At 43.0% G+C, this 22,809-nt stretch overlaps 1 long non-coding RNA gene and 2 gene segments (V, D, J or C); 1 reads left to right on the top strand and 2 right to left on the bottom strand.

Annotated features, from left to right (window-relative positions):
- Positions 1–377: 377 nt before the first annotated feature.
- LOC119264337 lies at positions 378–3,504 on the bottom strand. The segment is given in 3 exon segments: positions 378–831; positions 1,533–1,641; positions 3,487–3,504. Coding segments are annotated over 3 exon segments (450 nt in total).
- An 11,885-nt stretch (positions 3,505–15,389) lies between these two features.
- LOC119264336 lies at positions 15,390–17,460 on the bottom strand. The segment is given in 4 exon segments: positions 15,390–15,849; positions 16,944–17,012; positions 17,174–17,212; positions 17,415–17,460. Coding segments are annotated over 4 exon segments (477 nt in total).
- A 1,240-nt stretch (positions 17,461–18,700) lies between these two features.
- On the top strand, positions 18,701–20,436 carry LOC119264389. Its single transcript, XR_005130999.1, has 2 exons — positions 18,701–18,819; positions 19,775–20,436. It is a non-coding gene; the product is annotated as an uncharacterized LOC119264389 (long non-coding RNA).
- The last annotated feature ends 2,373 nt before the right edge of the window (positions 20,437–22,809 follow it).

Genomic DNA, 22,809 nt, shown 5'->3' with positions numbered 1-22,809 from the left:
GAAACATTACATTTATACAAAACTGAATAAAGATTTGATTTTATTGGGACAGAGTTGAACTGTTATCCATGTAACGACTTGTTTATGGTTTTATTTGTATATTTGTAATTTTTGTGTGTATTGGTTTATTCATTTTCTAATAATGGAAAGTTTTATGGACTATAATCTTGTTTCTAACAACTGATTGAAAAATAAATAATTGTATCATTAATCTTTTTACAATAAAGCCTCAAAAAATCATGACACAAAAGTGGAAACACTGCAGTTAATCAAATCTACAAGCTTTATTTTTAGAGGAGAAATAAACAAATTAAGAAATTTTTAATTGTTTGCTTGAAAAAATAGGAAAATAACACAATAAACAATGAAAGACTGTAGATATTAATACTGAAACTCTTTATTGTGATGAAGAATTGATGAGATGAAGATCAGAGCATTAAGCAGAGCCATGTTTGAGCTCACTGAAGATCAAGAGGAGCTCTAGCAGCTCCAACACACGCGTGGACGTTCACTGCCCAGTGCATTGCTCTCTCCTTAGGGTTTGGCTGACAGGAGGCTGGGAGTCCTTGGTGGCCTCACAGGTCACTGTCTTCTTTAGCCACTGGTCCTCCTGGAGGGTCAGGGTGCTGCTCCAGCTGTAGAGGCCGTCGTCCTTCTGCAGAAGCCCGGGGCTCTGGCTAACCCCCGAGCTCCAGCTGCTCCCGTCCACCTTCCAGCTCAGCCTCCAGTCTGAGGGGAAGCCCTTGTTGGCCAAACACACGAGTGTGGCCTTCCCCTGCTGCAGCTCCACGCTGGAGGGGGGCAGGACCGTGAGGGTGGGCACGGCCACACCTAGGACACACACACAGTTTCATTTCCCTTATTTCTAATAGAGCACAACTGAGTTCAGTGATGCATTAAAAACCAAACTCTAATTACAACCTTAAACTCAACCGTTTCACACACAAACTCATATTTCCAATCACATTCATAGCTGCACTTCATTTCCATTTTCATTAGAAAATATTACTGAATTTCACTCAGTAAAACTCGGACATTCTGCACATCCTGTGATGGGAAATTTGAAATGGAACATGATTTTATTTCCTCCAAAACAATAAATAATCCCTAAATAAATGGAGCTGCAATCTCCATGTACTATGGCTTCAAAGCTTTAGAGTAGAAAACGCTGCTCATAATAACCTCCACATTGTGGCTTCCAGATGGAGACAGAACTGCTGTAATGGAGCCCAACACTGACACTACAATCCAGCTCTACATCTGATCTTTTTAAAGAAATGTCATTACTGAACACTTCACAGGAAACCTTTAGGAAATATTAGTGTTTTAAAGAAAAGAAATCCAGTTCAGAAACAGGAGCTCGTGGTAAAGCCTAAAGCTCCATGCTCACCACACTTCAGCCAAGTTCTAATGAAATACATTCAAATTTGGATCAGAACTGATTTAGAAGAACATCAAGTACGTCTGTACTGTTGATCCATAATCATTTTAATAAAACATTCCTTTTGAATAAGGAGGAAAAGTGGACTTACTTCCAACTGACAGTTTGGTTCCTCCACCAAAAGTCCACCACAGTGATACAAACTGGTTTACTGGCTGTACAAAAACCTCCTGCTCTAAACACGCCGCTCTCTTCAGCCACTACACGCACTATTTCTGACCTATAATACAATATTAATGGGTTCTACAATCATCTAATAATGGAATAAACTACACACTGGAGATCTGCACACGTTCTGCCTTTTATTCCCAACAAGGATTATTTTATAAGCAGTGAAATATCTAAACTGAGGACTCGCTTGGTCCTTTAGAATTTACACAGCAGACAAACTGAACTTCCTAAACACTAAATATACAGATTTAAATTGGTAGAAAATGTTCTAGATAAAATTTCTTCTAAAAGTAATAGATGAAAAGGTTCTTACTGTTTTCATTGTTTCCTCCACCAAATAGTCCTCCAGCCCTGATCCAGACAGACTGGGTGGCAGTCGTAGCTGCAGAGACCCTCAAATGAAAGGCAGAGACAGTTAGACCTGCACAATAAGAGAGCGCCCTCTGCTGGACATTAAAGGGAATATTTCACTTCTAATAGAGGCTCCACTTTGCATGATCAGCCCATGCTTCAGTGCTCTGCTAGTGTTTATAGTCCTGTGAGTTTAACACTTCATGACTGAGAGCTGCTGCTCCACAAACTTCACCCACAGCAACCATGACTTTGGTCTCCATCTTCATCTGGACACTCACCCTCTGGACTCAAGGTCACTCACTCATTTACCTCTGGTGTCATTGTTCTTTTTTCAAAGTGTACAAATACTAATTTTGGAAATTTGGATCGATTAATTGAAATGAACGAATATTTCATTCTCTTCTTTTTTCAGGATCCAGTGTTCATGTGACTGTGACTCAGACACCTGCAGTGAAATCTGTTTCTGCAGGAGACTCAGTTACCATCAGCTGTAAGTTTAGCAGCGCTGTTGCTGATTACTGTAGTGGGGACTGTTTAGCCTGGTATCAGCAGAAACCTGGAGAAGCTCCTAAAATCCTGATCTACAGGGCTACTAGTAGACAGTCAGGTGTTCCAGATCGTTTCAGTGGCAGTGGATCTGGATCTGACTTCACTCTGACCATCAGTAATGTCCAGACTGAAGATGCAGGAGATTATTACTGTCTGAGTTATCATTGGATCAGTAGTAGTGCTGTGTTCCCACAGTGTTTAGTAGGTGTACAAAAACCCCCCTCAGTCCAGCTGCACAGAGACTGCACTGCTGCAGCTGGACTCTACTGCAGGTGCTGAGGGGGAGGATGGACACACACAATAACACACTCTGTGGAAATCAGGACTTTAGATGGAATTTGTTCTTCTGTTCATTAGACTGGAAATGCTTTGTGATTTTAGGGGTTTATTTCCTGATCTCCACAGGTCTGGAACTAGCTGTAGAGCTCAGCTCCAGTCTCATTTATTCTAAAGTTTATTATAAGGATCTGGACAGATTATGAAATGGATGTTTCTCTCAGTCCTGAGAAAGAGGGAGTCCCTGAAGAAGTCCTTCAACAAACTCAGACTCATCAGCTTTTAGTAGGAGATCATATTCAGAGGTGAGTACTAAACAAAATATTAATAATTACTTCTACCCATGCTTATTAGTGAATATAATACTCTTTTTTTCTCAGGTCTATTTCAGTCATTAACATTTAGTTCCCAATTCCTTTTTTTTAACTTTATTCGGTTGTGTTGGTTCAGCTGCTGGTCTGCTAGGAGATGATATTCAGAGGTGAGTAGGTATTAGTTACACCTCCAGTCTCGAAGCTATTTTACTGACACAGTGACCCCCTCCCCAACTCTCTAACCAAAACCAAACATGTGCTGCATGAACATCCGTTGCCACAGAGTTTTATGTCACTGTAACTGCATTTTATCACAGATGAGTGACAGCAGCGTCTCATGTGCTCCAAACAAGAGCTGTAAACGAGATCTTTCCAGTTCACCTGCATCATCACTTCCATTTTTATCGATTTTTAGAGTTTTTATCGATTTTTATTGAGTTTTATCAATGAAAGATATTGGAAGTAAATCCATTATGGACCATTACAAACACTTTATTTAAAGGTCATCACATAGTGAAAAAAAAGAAATCCTGTATAGAAAAAAGACGCAACGATAATCATTTTATAATCGCATCACAGCCTCTGAACCATAATTGAATCGAATTGTGAGGTGCTTAGATATTCCCACCCCTAAAATTCAGAATTTTGACATTTTCATCCATATAACATGTACTCTCTCTCTCTCTCTCTCTCTCTCTCTCTCTCTCTCTCTCTCTTTCTCTCCATATGTACTCCATCAATATTCAGGGACAATAATTTCAGATATTTACTGAAGAAGTTGCAGTAAAACTGAAACACTGACAGTAACAGATTGTCTGTTATAAACTTTGAATATTGTGTTTAAGAGATTCTATAAAAAATTCACATTCACCACTGTTAGCTTGGTGCTAACATAACATTAGAAATCTTTTAAGGGTGCCAGGGGAAATTTCATTGCCCCAGCTGTGAATTGGACAAACACTAAATCCACTTATAATCGATGTAAATGTTTCTGCAGGAATCATTTCCACCTGGACTGTTTTGCTGTTGCTCACACCTCCGACTTTGGGGCTTTACTATTTTGTTTTAAATGAAAAACAATCCTAATGACATGAAAACTAATTAACAATCGTGTGGACAGCACCGCATGTTCTTCTGTAACACTTTCTTTTACATACCTAAAATAATTTATAAAATAATTCATAGTGGATTTTGACATATGTTTTGATTATTATTGTTTCAGACTCCAGCCTCTTTTCAGTTTCTTAACTGGCTGTGTCCCATTTCTGATTCCAGGTTCTGCTGAAATTCTATCAGCAGCTACAGCAGCACTGAGAGTCCTGCCTCAAAGTTGTCATTCCTGGTCTTCTGTCTGTGTTGGGCTTTCCTTAGATTCTCTTTAGCCACACCGTCATCTTCAGCCTCCAGACCTATTCATTTGTCATGCAGTGCGTTTTGAAAGAATGTGAACTCTCATGTTGTGAATTTCTACAAAACTGTGAGCTAAAATATAATCAAACCTTTATTTTTATATTAGAACCATAGATGAGAACCCACGTAAAGAAATGACACAAAATATACAGTTTCTCATTCCTTTATTGAGCTAAGTGAGCCGATATTAAATGTCGTTGTTGGTTAAAGTGTGGTAAAACTTTGTGTTGAAGAACTGGTGTGGCCCCCGTGAGCAATAAGGACTTCAAACAAACGGTTCCTACAACTGTTGGTGAACTCTGAACGGAAACTTGGAGGAATCTTGGCCCATTCCTCCCTACAGAACTGCTTCAACTGTTACGTTGGTCTGCATTCTTGTACGAACACTGCACATTAGGTTTTGCCTGAACATGCCTTTGGAATTAAGGTCTGAACTTTGTGTCGTTCCAAAATCAGAACATTTTTTCTGCTTCAACCATTCTTTCTAGAGTAACTATCATCTTTAAGGTCATTGTTTTTCTGCAGGACCCGCCTTCTGATGAGGTTCAGTTCACAGATGGATGCCTGAAAATTCTCCTACAGAATTTCTTGACACAATCCAGAATTTATAGCTCCATCAAATGCTGGCAAGTTGTACTGGTCCTATAGCAGCCAACCATGATACTGCCACCACCATGTTTCAAAGATGGGATGAGGTTCTTATGCTGGAATGTAGTGTTTGGTCTTCTGGCTCATCCAGGTTGTCTTGAGGAAACACAACACAGGCAGAATGGCTCTTCCTGGAGACAAGTGGAACAGTTTACCATCAATCCATTCAAAATATTCTAGTTTGCCTGATGGTGGACTCAGGAACCCTGAGATTAGTCTGAGAAGCCTGCAGATGCTCAGATTTTAGCGTGGGGATCTTTGTGATCTTCCAGAATATCCTATGCCACAGTTGTAGCCTATTTGTTTGTGTTATTTGTTTTATTGAGTTCTGTTTATCTGTTTTATGACATAACTGAAGATCTGATAATATTTAGGTCATATACATGTTGAAATTCATAAAATGATAACGAGTTCAAGCAGCACTGTATGATAAAATACACTCCCATGTTTCCTTGAAGTCCTTTCACTCTTTTGCCAGACATTCCAAAAGAACCTTCACCTGATATTCATACAGCAGCTCAAAGGAAGAAAACCTGTTGATGATGGCCTTGAGGGTCTGATTGAAGCTGAAGTCCAAGCCCTTTTAAACCAGACCTTTTCTTGTAATAATAGGTGGAGCTTTGTGCTCTTTAAGATAAAATACCTAAATTAAGTAGAATTGAAGTTTAACAAAACCCAAAGGCTCAGTTCTAAGAAAGCTTCAGGTTAATGTGCAGCATAAGATTACTGAAATATTTCTGTATGTGGACTGATATTATTTTCTATATCCATCTTTTGAAGTCTTCCCAAATATATTTCATTCTTCGGTGAACTTGGATTTGACTGTTTTTGTTTCAACATTTTTTGACTTTTGTTCTCATAGTTTATTTTCAAGGATTGACTCACAGTAGTGCTCAGTTCCAGCCTAGGAGACTGAACACTCTACATATTACTGTATTCTCACTCTAACACACCTGACTGACCTGATGCAGAGCTTAATGATCCCCTGATGAGTTGAAGGAGGTTTGATACAATAAGACCAAGACACGCCCACAGTTATCAGCACTAAAGGAAGAAGTGAAACCAGCCCCCCCACAGCCCACCCAGCTGAACACAAACAAGCAGTTTAAAGCAGTAAACAGTCAGACAGAGAGAGAGAGAGAGAGAGAGAGGGAGAGAGAGAGAGAGAGAGACAGAGAGAGAGAGACAGAGAGAGAGAGAGAGAGAGAGAGACAGAGAGAGAGAGAGAGAGACAGAGAGAGAGAGACAGAGAGAGAGAGAGAGAGAGACAGAGAGAGAGAGAGAGAGAGAGAGAGAGAGAGAGAGAGAGAGAGCAGTGGGGTGGAACTCAGATCTGCATGAACAGGCCTGAGTCGTCCTCTTTCTCCCAGAAAAGAGCAGCACTTTCACCAGATGTTCAGCTTCATTCAGCCAAACTCCCTCAAGATCAACACACAGCACTGCACTGAATCTCCAGCTGAACTCCCTCTCTAACAACACTGACCATCACCATTCATCACAGTAAAGAACTCAGACTGAACTCAAAAGAACTGGAAACTATGCAGCAGCACTAATGCGTTCTAGCACTGGAGAACATTCGCTGGTTCCTCTTTCCACAGTGGAACAACTAGAACTTCCCTAACTCCTAATCTAACTACCATCAGATGAAGTGTCATAAAAACAGTTCAAACCTCTCATTGAAACCTGTGCATGTCTTCATCCAGGAGAATCTCACTGACCTCAGACCAGCTGGTCATCATGATCTGCAGCTGATAATGAGGGGATTAAATGAATCTCCTGTTTAAATAGAATAAAAGTCTCTTTTCACAGTGAGTTTGGTTCCTCCATTGAAAGAGAACCACAGTGCTACATTTCAGTGAAGTCATTGTACATAAACCTCCATCACTCCTCACTGTTCACCCTGAGCTCTTCTACACTCATCAACTATTGATGAGCTTTAGAGATGAACGTCTAACACTGAATGAACAGAACTGAGCTGATACTTTTTGATCAGATCTGAATAATCAGACGTGTTTATTATGGAGGTATTTGGTGAGTCCATTTCCATAGAGGCTCCACTTTGCATGATCATCCCATGCTTCAGTGCTCTGCTAGTGTTTATAGTCCTGTGAGTTTAACACTTCATGACTGAGAGCTGCTGCCCCACAAACTTCACCCACAGCAACCATGACTTTGGTCTCCATCTTCATCTGGACGCTCACCCTCTGGACTCAAGGTCACTCACTCATTTACCTCAGCTCAGAAGACTGTATGCTGTGCACTTCATCTCTGGCTAAGCCTTATTTCTAGTATATGTAAATATTTATACTGTAACTGTTTATTTAAGATGTTACCTGGACGTTATGCTGCTCCTCTGTACCTGCACTGTAGACTTTATATACTGACCACTGTTTACACCACTAGTACTTCTGCATTTACTGGACTGCAGTTCACCAGCACATTTCTGTCTCTATACCTGATACACTTGAATATCTGACTATGCACTAACTGTCTATATGTCCAGGACACCTATAACACTCGCCTACGCACATCTTGTCTACGTTGGACACCTGAACCTACTGACCGCACATTCTGTCTGTCTTTTACTGTCTTTAGTCTCTGCCCTGTTTACTATCCATCTCTTATTACTGCACTGGAAAAGTCGCCCCATAGTGTTTCATTATACTGTACTACCCTGTATTGTACAATGACAATAAAGTTGAACTGATTTGAATTGAATTGAATTGAATGATGAAGTTAAACACAGAATAAAATCCATCCATCCATCCATCCATTATCTTCCGCTTCTCCGGGGTTCGGGTCGCGGGGGCAGCATCCTAAGCAATGAAGCCCAGACCTCCCTTTCCCCAGCCACTTCCACAAGCTCTCCAAGGGGGATTCCGAGGCGCTCCCAGGCCAGCTGGGCGATATAGTCGCGCCAGCGTGTCCTGGGTCTTCCCCAGGGTCTCCTCCCAGGTGGACTCGCCTGTGACACCTCCCGAGGGAGGCGTCCAGGAGGCATCCTAACCAGATGCCCGAACCACCTCAGCTGGCTCCTCTCGACGTGAAGAAGCAGCGGCTCTACTCCGAGTCCCTCCCGGATGACTGAACTTCTCACCCTATCTCTCAGGGAGAGTCCAGACACCCTGCGGAGGAAACTCATTTCGGCCGCTTGTATTCGAGATCTTATTCTTTCGGTCATTACCCAAAGCTCATGACCATAGGTGAGGGTGGGAACGTAGATCGACCGGTAAATCGAGAGCCTTGCCTTATGGCTCAGCTCTTTCTTTACCACAACAGACCGGTAAAGAGCCCGCATCACTGCTGACCCAGCATCAATCCGCCTGTCAATCTCCCGCTCCCTTGTACCATCACTCGTGAACAAGACCCCGAGATACTTGAACTCCTCCACTTGAGGCAAGAGCCTATCCCCGACCCAGAGAGGGCTCTCCACCCTTTTCCGCCTGAGAACCATGGTCTCGGATTTAGAGGTACTGATTCTCATCCCAGCCGCTTCACACTCGGCTGCAAACCGATCCAGCGAAAGCTGAAGTTCACGGCCTGATGTCCCCAATAGGACCACATCATCTGCAAACAGCAGCGATGTGACCCTGAGGTCACCAAACTGGACACCCTCCATCCCTTGACTGCGCCTAGAAATTCTATCCCTAAAAATTATGAATAGAATCGGTGACAAAGGGCAGCCCTGACGGAGTCCAACTCTCACTGGGAACGAGTCTGACTTACTGCCGGCCATGCGAACCAAACTCCTGCTTTGTTTGTACAGGGCCTGAATGGCTCGTAGCAAAGAGCCATGTACCCCGTACTCCCGAAGCACCTCCCACAGAATACCCCGGGGAACACAGTCGAATGCCTTCTCCAGATCCACAAAGCACATGTGGACTGGTTGGGCAAACTCCCATGAACCCTCCAGAATCCTGGAGAGGGTGAAGAGTTGGTCCAGTGTTCCACGACCAGGGCGGAACCCGCACTGTTCCTCCTGGATCCGAGGTTCGACTATAAGCCGGACTCTCTTCTCCAGTACCCCTGCATAGACCTTGCCAGGGAGGCTGAGGAGTGTGATTCCCCTGTAGTTGGAACACACCCTCCGGTCCCCTTTTTTAAAAAGAGGCACCACCACCCCAGTCTGCCAATCCAGTGGCACCGCCCCCGATGTCCACGCAATGTTGAAAAGGCGTGTCAGCCAAGACAGCCCCACAACATCCAGAGCCTTGAGGAACTCAGGGCGGATCTCATTCACCCCTGGAGCCTTGCCACCAAGGAGCTTCTTAACTACCTTAGCGACTTCGGCCTCAGTAATGGACAAGCCTATTCCCATGTCCCCAGACTCAGCCTCCTCACTGGAGAACGTGTCGGTGGGATTGAGAAGGTCCTCAAAGTACTCCTTCCACCGCCCAATGACGTCTTCAGTCGAAGTCAGCAGCACACCATCTCCACTATATACAGTGCTAGTGGCACACTGCTTTCCCCTTCTGAGTCGCCTGACGGTTTGCCAGAATCTTTTCGGAGGCGACTTAAAGTCACTTTCCAAGGCCTCACCAAACTCCTCCCATACACGGGTTTTTGCCTTGGCGACAATTGAAGCCGCTAATCGCTTGGCCTGTCGATACCTGCCAGCTGCCTCTGGTGTCCCACAGGCCAACCATGCCCGGTAGGACTCCTTCTTCAGCTTGATGGCATCTCTCACCTGGGGTGTCCACCACCGGGTTCGAGGATTACCGCCCCGACAGGCACCAACTACCTTACGGCCACAGCTACAGTCAGCCGCTTCAGCAATGGAGGAACGGAACATGGCCCATTCTGAGTCAATGTCCCCCACCTCCCCAGATATCTGGTCAAAGTTCTGACGGAGGTGTGAGTTGAAGATCAATCTGACAGGTTCTTCTGCTAGACGTTCCCAGCAAACCCTCACTATACGTTTGGGCTTGCCTGGTCTGACCGGCATCTTCCCCCACCACCTGATCCAACTCACCACCAGGTGGTGATCAGTTGACAGCTCAGCTCCTCTCTTTACCCGAGTGTCCAAAACACATGGCCGCAAGTCCGATGACACGACTACAAAGTCAATCATTGAACTGCGGCCTAGGGTGTCCTGGTGCCATGTGCACTTATGGACATCCTTGTGTTCAAACATGGTGTTCGTGATGGACAAACTGTGGTTTGCGCAGAAGTCCAAAAACTGAACACCACTCGGGTTCAGATCAGAGAGGCCATTCCTCCCAATCACACCCCTCCAGGTCTCACTGTCATTGCCCACGTGAGCATTGAAGTCCCCCAGTAGGACAATAGAGTCTCCAGGAGGAGCACCTTCAAGCACCCTTCCCAAGGACTCTAAGAAGGCTGGGTACTCTGAACTGCTGTTCGGTGCATAAGCACAGACAACAGTCAGGACCCGTTCCCCAACCCGAAGGCGTAGGGAAGCTACCCTCTCGTCCACCGGAGAAAACCCCAACATACAGGCACCGAGTCGAGGGGCTATGAGAAAGCCCACACCTGCCCGCCGCCTCTCACCATGGGCAACTCCAGAAAAGAATAAAGTCCAGCCCCTCTCAAGGAGATTGGACCCAGATCCCAAGCTGTGTGTTGAGGTGAGCCCGACTATATCTAGCCGGTATCTCTCAACCTCGCGCACCAACTCAGGCTCTTTCCCCGCCAGTGAGGTAACGTTCCAAGTTCCAAAAGCCAATTTCAGCAACCGAGGATCAGAACGCCAAGGCCCACGCCTTTGGACACTGCCCGATCCACAACGCACCGAACCCCTACTACTGCCCCTCCCATTGGTGGTGGGTCGATGGGAGGGGGGACTCATGTAACTCCTTCGGGCTGGGCCCGGCCGGGCACCATGAGTAAATGCCCGGCCACCAGACGCTCGCTGGCGAGCCCCTCCCCCAGGCCTGGCTCCAGGGTGGGGCCCCGGTAACCCTGTTCCGGGCAGGGTACACAAGTCCTGCTTTTGTGTCTTCATAGGGGTTATTATGGATCACACTTTGTCTGACCTGTCACCTAGGACCAGTTTGCCATGGGAGACCCTACCAGGAGCTTTTGCTCCAGACAACATAGCTCCTAAGATCATTCAAGCACGCAAACCCCTCCACCACGATAAGGTGGTGATCCAAGGAGAGGACACAGAATAAAAGAAACAGTAAAATGTAGATTCATATACTGACCTTTGTGCGTATCTAAAAGTGAAGATATTATGGTTTGAAAAAAGCTTTCTAAAATAAAGCAGTGCTGCAAAACCACTTTGTGAGTGAGGCGTTTGTTTTAAAGCTGCTTCACTGCATGCGACCATCTGACAATCGCGGATAGATGCCTAGAGCCCACACAGGTGAGACCACCACAGCTGGAGGCGGCGTTTTGGAAATGGCCGGAAAACCTCGTCTCACCTGTTTACATAGAAGTCACTGGAGACGACTGATGACGTCTCTGGTGTTTGAAGGGTCGTCCCATTTCATAGGGGGGAAGATTTCAACCACTAGCCCTTCTAACGCCGTCTCAGGAGGGAGGGTTACACTCAAAAACAAGGGGTAGGGGTAGAAATAAGAAATGGGACTGGGCCTTAATTAATAAAGTGTCCTGAAGGTATAAAACAGGTCTTACATACTTAATGTGTGAGGTCACTGAGACCTGAATAACACCAGTGTTTATGGAGTAGTGCAGGGTCATAAGGTCACAGATCAGCCTGATGTTTATTAGGTACAGGATTATCTCTCAACTGCAGCTCTAACACAGAGAATTCCTCTTTATTTGGTGATGCTGCCCTGTTTATGTACCACATCTGTTCACTGTGAAAGCAGAGCGTCAGCCTTTCTAGTGACTGTAGTCCCGTCAGTGAAAAGAGACCCACTTCCCCCACAAGGAGGCGCTGTTGTCTAAGTTAAACAGAGACATTGGAGATGGTGGACTTGTAGTTAAAGCCTGTGATGAGTCTTAAACAGTAGTGTGGACTTCATTACTGCTTGAAGGGGAGGAGTTAATTCTCTAGACTACTTAAACTGCTGTGCTGTTTATTCCACTCTAGTTTATTTCAGACCACACAAGCTAATGAATGAGTGGAGCTCTGAGCCGTGAACTGCTGTGCTGTGGTGGGAAGTTCTCAGCTTGGAGAAATAAAGGCTTTGGAGCAGCATCAGTGGATCTCTCCTCTCACAGTCCTTTACCTGCCTCACAGTTCAGTAGTTGATTCTCAAAGGTTCCTCACACTGGTTCTCAGTTCCAGCCCTGAACGATCTACAGTCCTCATACTTTTGTAGTCTTAGTCCAGCCCACTGGACTAAACCCATGAAGGGCTTTAGAATTACCTGATGAGTTTAATGAGGGACGAGATACTACGACTACGAAGCAGCACTAAGGGAAGAAATGAAACCAGCCCCCCCACAGCCCACCCAGCTGAACACAAACAAGCAGTTTTAAGCAGTAAACAGTCAGACAGAGAGAGAGAGAGAGAGAGAGAGAGAGAGAGAGAGAGAGAGAAAGAGCAGTGGGGTGGAACTCAGATCTGCATGAACAGGCCTGAGTCGTCCTCTTTGTCCCAGAATAGAGCAGCACTTTCACCAGATGTTCAGCTTCATTCAGCCAAACTCCCTCAAGATCAACACACAGCACTGCACTGAATCTCCAGCTGAACTCCCTCTCTAACAACACTGACCATCACCATTCATCACAGTAAAGAACTCAGACTGAACTCAAAAGAACTGGAAACTATGCAGCAGCACTAAGGCGTTCTAGCACTGGAGAACATTTACTGGTTCCTCTTTCCACAGTGGAACAACTAGAACTCCTAATCTAACTACCATCAGATGAAGTGTCATAGAAACAGTTCAAACCTCTCATTAAAACCTGTGAATGTCTTCATCCAGGAGAATCTCACTGACCTCAGACCAGCTGGTCATCATGATCTGAATCAGTGCTGGTTCTTTACCTTTAGCACAGTTCACTCTAGAACATATGAGTGGAGCTGATTACTGAATAATCACATTCACTAAAACCAACATTTCATTTATGAAGCAAAGACTAATTTTAATGTTTCATGGAGGAACCATGTTTGTTGTTTGAATTATTTTCTTTCAAAAACTGCTCTTATCAACATCAATAGCTCATGATGTACTATATTAGTAACAGCTATTATAAATATGAATACATAAACAATAATTGTATTAATTTATATCCTATCATGGCCTTCAGTCGGCTGATCCTCTGTCCTTTTCTATCTCCAAGCAATCTTCCTTTCCTCTTTACTATATTAATGAATGCTGTCCAGATGCTCTCAAATTACAGTTACTCTCTCTTTAAAGCTTCTGAAGCTCATGCCTCTTGAAGACCTGGCTTGTACGCTCTTCTCACTCCTGTCCTTGTTCCACTCCTGAGCTCCAGGACATGAGAGCAGTAGGCTTCCACCTTCAGTAGCTTTAGAAGAAACCTGGCCTTAATGTTCAGCTCATCGCATACAGTGAACAAGTTGGCAGATCTGACATCAATGTTTCCTGTTCACACCACATTTCTTCTACAATCAGCAGTGTTCATTTCAGGCCTCTGTCACTATTTACCACAGTTAACAAACCCATTCACCCCCTGCATCTAATGTTTCTGGCTCTGCTGAGCTATCTGAGGAACTTCTCCTGTTTCTTCATAATAAAATTGCTTCTACATATAAACTTTTCAGGAGTTTATCTGGGAGACCACAACATACCAGTTAAATCCTTCCAGTGCCATACCAACAAAAGTCTTCCAGTTTCTTCAGTTTTACTCCCATTTCTCACCTGAGTAATCTTGAATGTCTGGAATTGTCCTGTTCCAACTAAAACCTGCTGCAGTTATGCCGGTCATGAAGAAATCTGGTGTAGATTCAACTGGTTTAAATAATTTCAGACCAAACTCGAATCTCCCTTTCGCTGCTAAACTACTGGAAAATGTCTCTCATGTTGCTCAAGGGGTTCACCAGGGTTCTGTCCTTGGCCCTCTCCTCTTTATAATTTACAGACTTTCACAGGGCCGTATAATTAATCAGCATGGACTCAGTTTTCTTTGTTATGTGAATGAGAAACAGATATAAATCAGCTTCAACTCCTCCAATCTCTTGCCCCCTGCCTCTCTAACTGTCTGTTGGGATATTACAAGTTGGAAGAGCTGTAATTTGCTTATGCTTAACTCTGATGAGACTGATGTCCTAATAACCCCCAAAATATTTACTTGCACTCACTCTGATATGAGCTTTAACATTGACGGAGGTCATTTAAAACCCTCAGAACCTGTTTCTGATCTAGGTGACACATTTAATTTATCACTTTCTGTTGATTATCATATCAGCTCACTGATTAAACCACCTTCAGTCTCCTTTATAACATTTCCAGGGTCCATCTCATGCTCAGTAGCCGTGATGCAGAAATGCTGATTAGTGTGTTTATGAGTATCTCTACATGCCAGCTCGTACATTCAGGTCTTCTGGTACTGCTTTCTTTACCCCAGTTCAGATCATCCTCAGACAGTGGTTCATTGTAACAGGTCCAGAACTTTGAAACTCACTTCCTCAAAGTCTCCATGATCTCACATTTGTCTCGGTCTTTAAGACACAAATCAAAACCTGCCTGTTTCTCAGTGATTTGCTTTTCTGTAAATTTCAATCATTTTTATATATAAACCAAACTTGTGGGGAAGAAGCTATAAAAATGAAACTTTAATTACTATTAAAAACACAATTTCATAAAAACAAATAGTGCCTGGTGGACAACAGTGTGATGCATCAGTGTTTTCAGGTTAATGAAAGTGGCTGATAGAGTCAAGAGTTCTTTAGAGTCTCTGAATCAGAAACATTACATTTATACAAAACTGAATAAAGATTTGATTTTTTTGGGACAGAGTTGATCTGTTATTCATGTAACAACTTCTTTATGGTTTTATTTCTATATTTGTTATTTTTCTGAGGTTGTATTGGCTTATTCATTTTCTAATAATGGAAAGTTTTATGGATTATAATCTTGTTTATTGTGACTTTTTGAAAAATAAATAATTGTGTCATCATTAAAATTTTTACAATAAAACCTCAAAAAATCATGACACAAAAAAGGAAACACTGCAGTTAATCAAATCTATAAGCTTTATTTTTAGAAGAGAAATAAACCAACTTGATTCCAGGAAATTACAGATCAAAGAAATGTTTACATGTTTATTGATGCTGGAAACAATAAAAGAAATAAAGAAAGAGAATAACACAATAAACAATGAAAGACTGTAGATATTAATACTGAAACTCTTTATTGTGATGATGAAGTGATGAGATGAAGATCAGAGCATTAAGCAGAGCCATGTTTGAGCTCACTGAAAATCAAGAGGAGCTCTAGCAGCTCCAACACACATGCGTGGACGTTCACTGCCCAGTGCATTGCTCTCTCCTCAGGGTTTGGCTGACAGGAGTCTGGGAGTCCATGGTGGCCTCACAGGTCACTGTCTTCTTTAGCCACTGGTCCGCCTGGAGGGTCAGGGTGCTGCTCCAGCTGTAGAGGCCGTCGTCCTTCTGCAGAAGCCCGGGGCTCTGGCTAACCCCCGAGCTCCAGCTGCTCCCGTCCACCTTCCAGCTCAGCCTCCAGTCTGAGGGGAAGCCCTTGTTGGCCAAACACACGAGTGTGGCCTTCCCCTGCTGCAGCTCCACGCTGGAGGGGGGCAGGACCGTGAGGGTGGGCACGGCCACACCTAGGACACACACACAGTTTCATTTCCCTTATTTCTAACAGAGCACAACTGAGTTCAGTGATGCATTAAAAACCAAACTCTAATTACAACCTTAATCTCAACCGTTTCACACACAAACTCATATTTCCAATCACATTCATAGCTGCACTTCATTTCCATTTACATTAGAAAATATTACTGAATTTCACTCAGTAAAACTCAGACATTCTGCACATCCTGTGATGGGAAATTTGAAATGGAACATGATTTTATTTCCTCCAAAACAATAAATAATCCCTAAATAAATGGAGCTGCAGTCTCCATGTACTATGGCTTCAAAGCTTTAGAGCAGAAAACGCTGCTCATAATAACCTCCACATTGTGGCTTCCAGATGGAGACAGAACTGCTGTAATGGAGCCCAACACTGACACTACAATCCAGCTCTACATCTGATCTTTTTAAAGAAATGTCATTACTGAACACTTCACAGGAAACCTTTAGGAAATATTAGTGTTTTAAAGAAAAGAAATCCAGTTCAGAAACAGGAGCTCGTGGTAAAGCCTAAAGCTCCACGCTCGCCACACTTCAGCCAAGTTCTAATGAAATACATTCAAATTTGGATCAGAACTGATTTAGAAGAACATCAAGTACGTCTGTACTGTTGATCCATAATCATTTTAATAAAACATTCCTTTTGAATAAGGAGGAAAAGTGGACTTACTTCCAACTGACAGTTTGGTTCCTCCACCAAAAGTCCACCACAGTGATACAAACTGGTTTACTGGCTGTACAAAAACCTCCTGCTCTAAACATGCTGCTCTCTTCAGCCTCTACACGCACTATTTCTGACCTATAATACAATATTAATGGGTTCTACAATCATCTAATAATGGAATAATCTACACACTGTAGATCTGCACACGTTCTGCCTTTTATTCCCAACAAGGATTATTTTATAAGCAGTGAAATATCTAAACTGAGGACTCCCTTGGTCCTTTAGAAATCAGAAAACAGACAAACTGAACTTCCTAAACACTAAATATACAGTTTTAAATTGGTAGAAAATGTTCTAGATAAAAGTTCTTCTAAAAGTTTTAGATGAAAAGGTTCTTACTGTTTTCATTGTTTCCTCCACCAGAAAGTCCTCCAGCCCTGATCCAGACAGACTGGGTGGCAGTCGTAGCTGCAGAGACCCTCAAATGAAAGGCAGAGACAGTTAGAACTGCACAATAAGAGAGCGCCCTCTGCTGGACATTAAAGGGAATATTTCACTTCTAGTCTCTCTAGAATTAGACAAGCCTGGCTGAGCTGAAGTAGCTCCCAGCAATAGTCTCCACTTCTGACCTCCACAAACCTCTGAGCCCCCTTTATTGTTCCTCTCCACTTAATGCCTTAAGGATCATCTGGGGGAGTGAAATGTCGTATAACCCTCAAATCATTCTGTCTTCTTTCAGAAAACTCTGGTGGGAATCAGAAGAGATTTCATTTCCCACATCTCTATAAAAAGCTGCACTTTAAACATCAGATTCCACCCTGAGCAGAAATATCTGATCAAACAAGATCAGATAAATATGCTCATCTTTACTCAGTTTTGTTAGAAAGATGATTTCCATAGAGGCTCCACTTTGCATGATCAGCCCATGCTTCAGTGCTCTGCTAGTGTTTATAGTCCTGTGAGTTTAACACTTCATGACTGAGAGCTGCTGCCCCACAAACTTCACCCACAGCAACCATGACTTTGGTCTCCATCTTCATCTGGACGCTCACCCTCTGGACTCAAGGTCACTCACTCATTTAACTTTGTGTAAATTAATTTCTGTCCTGTTTGATTTACATTTTGTTGTATTTTACGTTTCATACAATATTTATTTTAATGTTTTCATCCTTTTTTTCTTTTACATTCTCAGGATCCAGTGGTCAGGTGACTGTGACTCAGACTCCTGCAGTGAAAACTTTTTCTCCAGGAGACTCAGTTACCATCAGCTGTAGAACCAGCTCTGCAGTGTTTATTGATAATAGTTTATCCTGGTATCAGCAGAAACCTGGAGAAGCTCCTAAACTCCTGATCTACGACGCTACCAGTAGACAGTCAGGTATTCCAGATCGTTTCAGTGGCAGTGGATCTGGATCTGACTTCATTCTGACCATCAGTAATGTCCAGACTGAAGATGCAGGAGATTATTACTGTCAGAGTTATCATTATATCAGTAGCACACACCTGTTCCCACAGTGTTTAGTAGATGTACAAAAACCCCCCTCAGTCCAGCTGCACAGAGACTGCACTGCTGCAGCTGGACTCTACTGCAGGTGCTGAGGGGGAGGATGGACACACACAATAACACACTCTGTGGAAATCAGGACTTTAGATGGAGTTTGTTCTTCTGTTCATTAGACTGGAAATGCTTTGTGATTTTAGGGGTTTATTTCCTGATCTCCACAGGTCTGGAACTAGCTGTAGAGTTCAGCTCCAGTCTCATTTATTCTAAAGTTTATTATAAGGATCTGGACAGATTATGAAATGGATGTTTCTCTCAGTCCTGAGAAAGAGGGAGTCCCTGAAGAAGTCCTTCAACAAACTCAGACTCCATCCATCCATTTTCTAAGCCACTTCCCCGTCAGGGTCACGGGGGCGTGCTGGAGCCCATCCCAGCAGTCTTCGGGCGAAAGGCAGGATACACCCTGGACAGCTCGCCAGTCCATCGCAGGGCAGACAGACAGACACAGACAGTCACTTATAGGGGCAATGTAATATGTCCAATTGGCCTGACTGCATGTCTTTTGGACTGTGGGAGGAAACCGGAGAACCCGGAGGAAACCCACGCAGACACGGGGAGAACATGCAAACTCCACACAAAGAGGACCCCGGTCACCCGGCCGGGGAATCAAACCCAGGCCCTCCTCGCTGTGAGGCGACATCGCTACCCACCACGCCACTGTGCCGCCCCCAAACTCAGACTCATCAGCTTTTATTAGGAGATGATCTTTACAGGGTGAGTACTAAGCAGTTACACGTAAATCGGATTAGATCATAATGGAATTATTATCTGTCCAGCTGGTCAGCCAAGGTCCAGTTAAAAGAACTGCATTCTTTTAAAAAACATTCAGGTTTAAAAGATTTTAATTTTTATACACATAAACTGTCACTGTAAACATCAGTTACATGAATTCATTTAGTCTCTGCTTGTGTAGGTCAAATGCAGTCAAAAGCCTTTCCAAAATAGCAAGATAATGAACAATTTATATTTATTTTATTCAAAATATAGAATTCATTTAAAACTACAAATTACTTTTTTTAATCAAATAATCAAAGTTAGTTATAGGAATGATAAAAATACCATCACTGTAGGTCTGGAACAGGAAACTACGTCACTGAAACTGAACAGAAGTGATAACAGGCTCCTCCAATAACATTACAGAGATACAGGTTCAGGTCAGATCTTTACTGAAGAAGTCCCTGTAAAACAGAAACACAGTTAAAATATGTAGACAGAATGTCTGTTATAAGCTTGGAAGGTCTGTTTAAGGAAGATGTTCCATATAATATTAACATGCACCACTGTTAGCTTGGTGCTAACATAACATTACAAACCCCTTATGGGCACTAGCATCGCCAGAGCTGTTGATAAGATAAACTAAAGCCTCTCACAGAGTGATGTAGAGGGTTTCTGCATTAATCATTATTGGGCTGGTCTGCTGCTGCTCACACCTCTCATTTTGGGGCATTAGCAATTTATTTTACCACAAAATGCATAAGAAGTTTATTTAGTAACTCCTTTCTGGGATCTTTTGGAGAAAATAATCTCTAAAATTGTACTTTTCATAGTACTTTAGTCATTATTTCACTGAAGTATCAACACTTTCACTGGAGTCTGATTTGAAGCTGCTCTTTCTCTCTCAACACCTTTCACACTACACGACTTACACTGTTGTTCTGTGTTCCTACAGTGCAGAACTTCCCAAGAGTCTAACTGGACCTGATGGAAACAGTGGTCAATATCAGGTGCTGTGCTCTTAGACAGAGTGACCCACCATGGACTTCAAAGAGATTTGATGGATCACAAAGCAGTACAGATATCACCAATGAGATAAAATGGAATTTAACACATAAATCATGAAGTAAATATGAATAACTCAGTAAAAAGTAGATTACTCTACTTGAGTGGAAATGAAAGTATTATAATTTGAAAACAGTCAGGAGAAAACAAATCACCTGTATTTTAATACATGGAACTGTTGAGGAAATATAACTAGTTAATATTCATCTCTGCTCTTCACTATACAGCAACACAAATCCCCCACTGCTCCTGATGCTCTGGGTGTTCCCCAGGGGTCTGTTATGGGCCCCCCTGTCTTTATAGTTTATATGCAGTCCAACAGTCATATTCATGGATTATGTGTTCATTGTTAAATTTCTGATATCCAAATCTATATTAACTCCCTTTCTAAGTACCTGTATCTGTGATGTTAAGATTTGGTTGAGCTCTTATTTACTTAAATTCAACACAAATAAAACTGATGTTCTAATTATTACCCTAATACTTGTATCACCTCCCTCTCTGAAAGTATGTTGATATTGATGATTTTAGATAAAACCCTCACAAACTCTTCATGATCATGGTGTCATATTTGATTCCTCACTCACTTCTGAATCCCATATTATCTCACTGATCCAGACTGTCTTCTACCACCTTCCTCATATCTCCAGACTCCGCCCCATGATTATCAGCAGTGCTGCAGAAATGTAGATTAGATCTTTATCAGTTCCACCTTCATTACTGTAATGACCTTCTTAGTGGACTCCCAGTTAAACTCCTCCCTAAATACCAGTCTGTTCAGAACTCAGCAGCTGGAGTCCTCACTCACACTAAGCACTCTGCCCTCATCACACCTGCTCTCCATAACCTGCACTGCTTATCTGCCCCTTTGTGTGGTCAATACAGGCTGCTTCTCATGACCTTCACAGACATACATGGCCTTGACCTTCATACCTTACTGAACTCCTCCATCTCTACACGCCAGCTGGGACACTCAGGTCTTGTGGAGCTGGTCTGATTAGAGTGAATCAGACTGTCCTCAGTCAGTGGGAGAGAATTTAGTGGAACAGCTCCAAACCTCTGGTTCTCCCCTCTATCTCTGTCTTCAACACACAACTCAAACCCCCCTGTTCACTCAGTGCTTTACCTCCCTTTACATGTTCATTCAGATGGAGCTGATGCTTTTCTCCTGTATGTTAGAGCTCTTTCTGTTTGTTTCTGCACTCGTTCTGTTTCACTGTTACCTGCTTTGAGTTTAATAAAGGTGCTGTAGAAATAAAACAGGTTATTATTTGACTGACACACTGATGGTCATCAGCAGCACTAAAGGAAGAAGTGAAACCAGCCCCCCACAGCCCACCCAGCTGAACACAAACAAGCAGGTTTAAGCAGGAAACAGTCAGAGAGAGAGAGAGAGAGAGACAGAGAGAGAGAGAGAGAGCAGTGGGGTGGAACTCAGATCTGCATGAACAGGCCTGAGTCGTCCTCTTTCTCCCAGAATAGAGCAGCACGTTCACCAGATGTTCAGCTTCATTCAGCCAAACTCCCTCAAGATCAACACACAGCACTGCACTGAATCTCCAGCTGAACTCCCTCTCTAACAACACTGACCATCACCATTCATCACAGTAAAGAACTCAGACTGAACTCAAAAGAACTGGAAACTATGCAGCAGCACTAATGCGTTCTAGCACTGGAGAACATTTACTGGTTCCTCTTTTCACAGTGGAGCAACTAGAACTTTCCTAACTCATAATCTAACTACCATCAGATGAAGTGTCATAGAAACAGTTCAAACCTCTCATTAAAACCTGTGAATGTCTTCATCCAGGAAAATCTCACTGACCTCAGACCAGCTGGTCATCATGATCTGAATCAGTGTTGGTTCTTTTACCTTCAGCACAGTCCACTGTAGAACATATGAGTGGAGCTGATTACTGAATAATCACGTTTACTAAAACCAAGCATTTCATTTATAAAGCACAGACTAATGATTTAAAGTGTTACCACTAAAAGAGTTGTGCCTTTATGAACTCAGTACTGTGAGGAGATACATCCCCAAACACTCCATTCAGTGCAGTCAAGAGAAAAGACATTTGCAGATGATGCGATTCTTCTCTTCAATAGAGGTGGAGACCCTGGAGAAGAGAGCAGGTGAAGATGCTGCAGATCTAGCTTTTCTTCACATTTACACACTTCAATGTGTTTGAATGCTTTAATTTAACTCAGGATGTAGATCTTATTACTCTTATGATCACACATTTGATTTATTTTGTTCCTTTGGTCTGAATGATGTTAATGTTCCTGGTTCCAAGTATGGTGTCCCTGATCCTTTGCTTGAATTCAGTTTTAGGTTTTCTCCACTTAATCTAATACAGAAATCACAATATCCTATCATGGCCTTCAGTTGGCTGGTCCTCTGTCCTTTTCTATCTCCATGCAATCTTCCTTTCCTCTTTACTCTATTAATGAATGCTGTCCAGTAGAGATGCTCTCAAATTACAGTTACTCTCTCTTTAAAGCTTCTGAAGCTCATGCCTCCTTGAAGACCAGGCTTGTACCCTCTTCTCACTCACTTCCTTGTTCTACTCCTGTGCTCCAGGTCATGAGAGCAGTAGGCTGCCACCTTCAGCAGCTTTAGAAGAAACCTGGCCTTAATGTTCAGCTCATCGCATGCAGTGAAGAAGTTGGCAGATCTGACATCAATGTTTCCTGTTCACACCACATGTCTTCTATAATCAGCAGTGTTCATTTCAGGCCTCTGTCACTCTTAACCACAGTTAATAAACCCATTCACCCCCTGCATCTAATGTTTCTGGCTCTGCTGAGCGATCTGAGGAACTTCTCCTGTTTCTTCAGTATAAAACTGCTTCTACATATAACCTTTATATGCAGGAGTTTACCTGGGACATCACAACATACCAGTTAAATCCATCCAGTGCCATA

Source organism: Pygocentrus nattereri, chromosome 11 (genome assembly GCF_015220715.1).
Source record: "Pygocentrus nattereri isolate fPygNat1 chromosome 11, fPygNat1.pri, whole genome shotgun sequence".
NCBI classification, from domain to species: Eukaryota; Metazoa; Chordata; class Actinopteri; order Characiformes; family Serrasalmidae; genus Pygocentrus; species Pygocentrus nattereri.
This window is presented reverse-complemented; position numbering and strand designations above follow the sequence as displayed.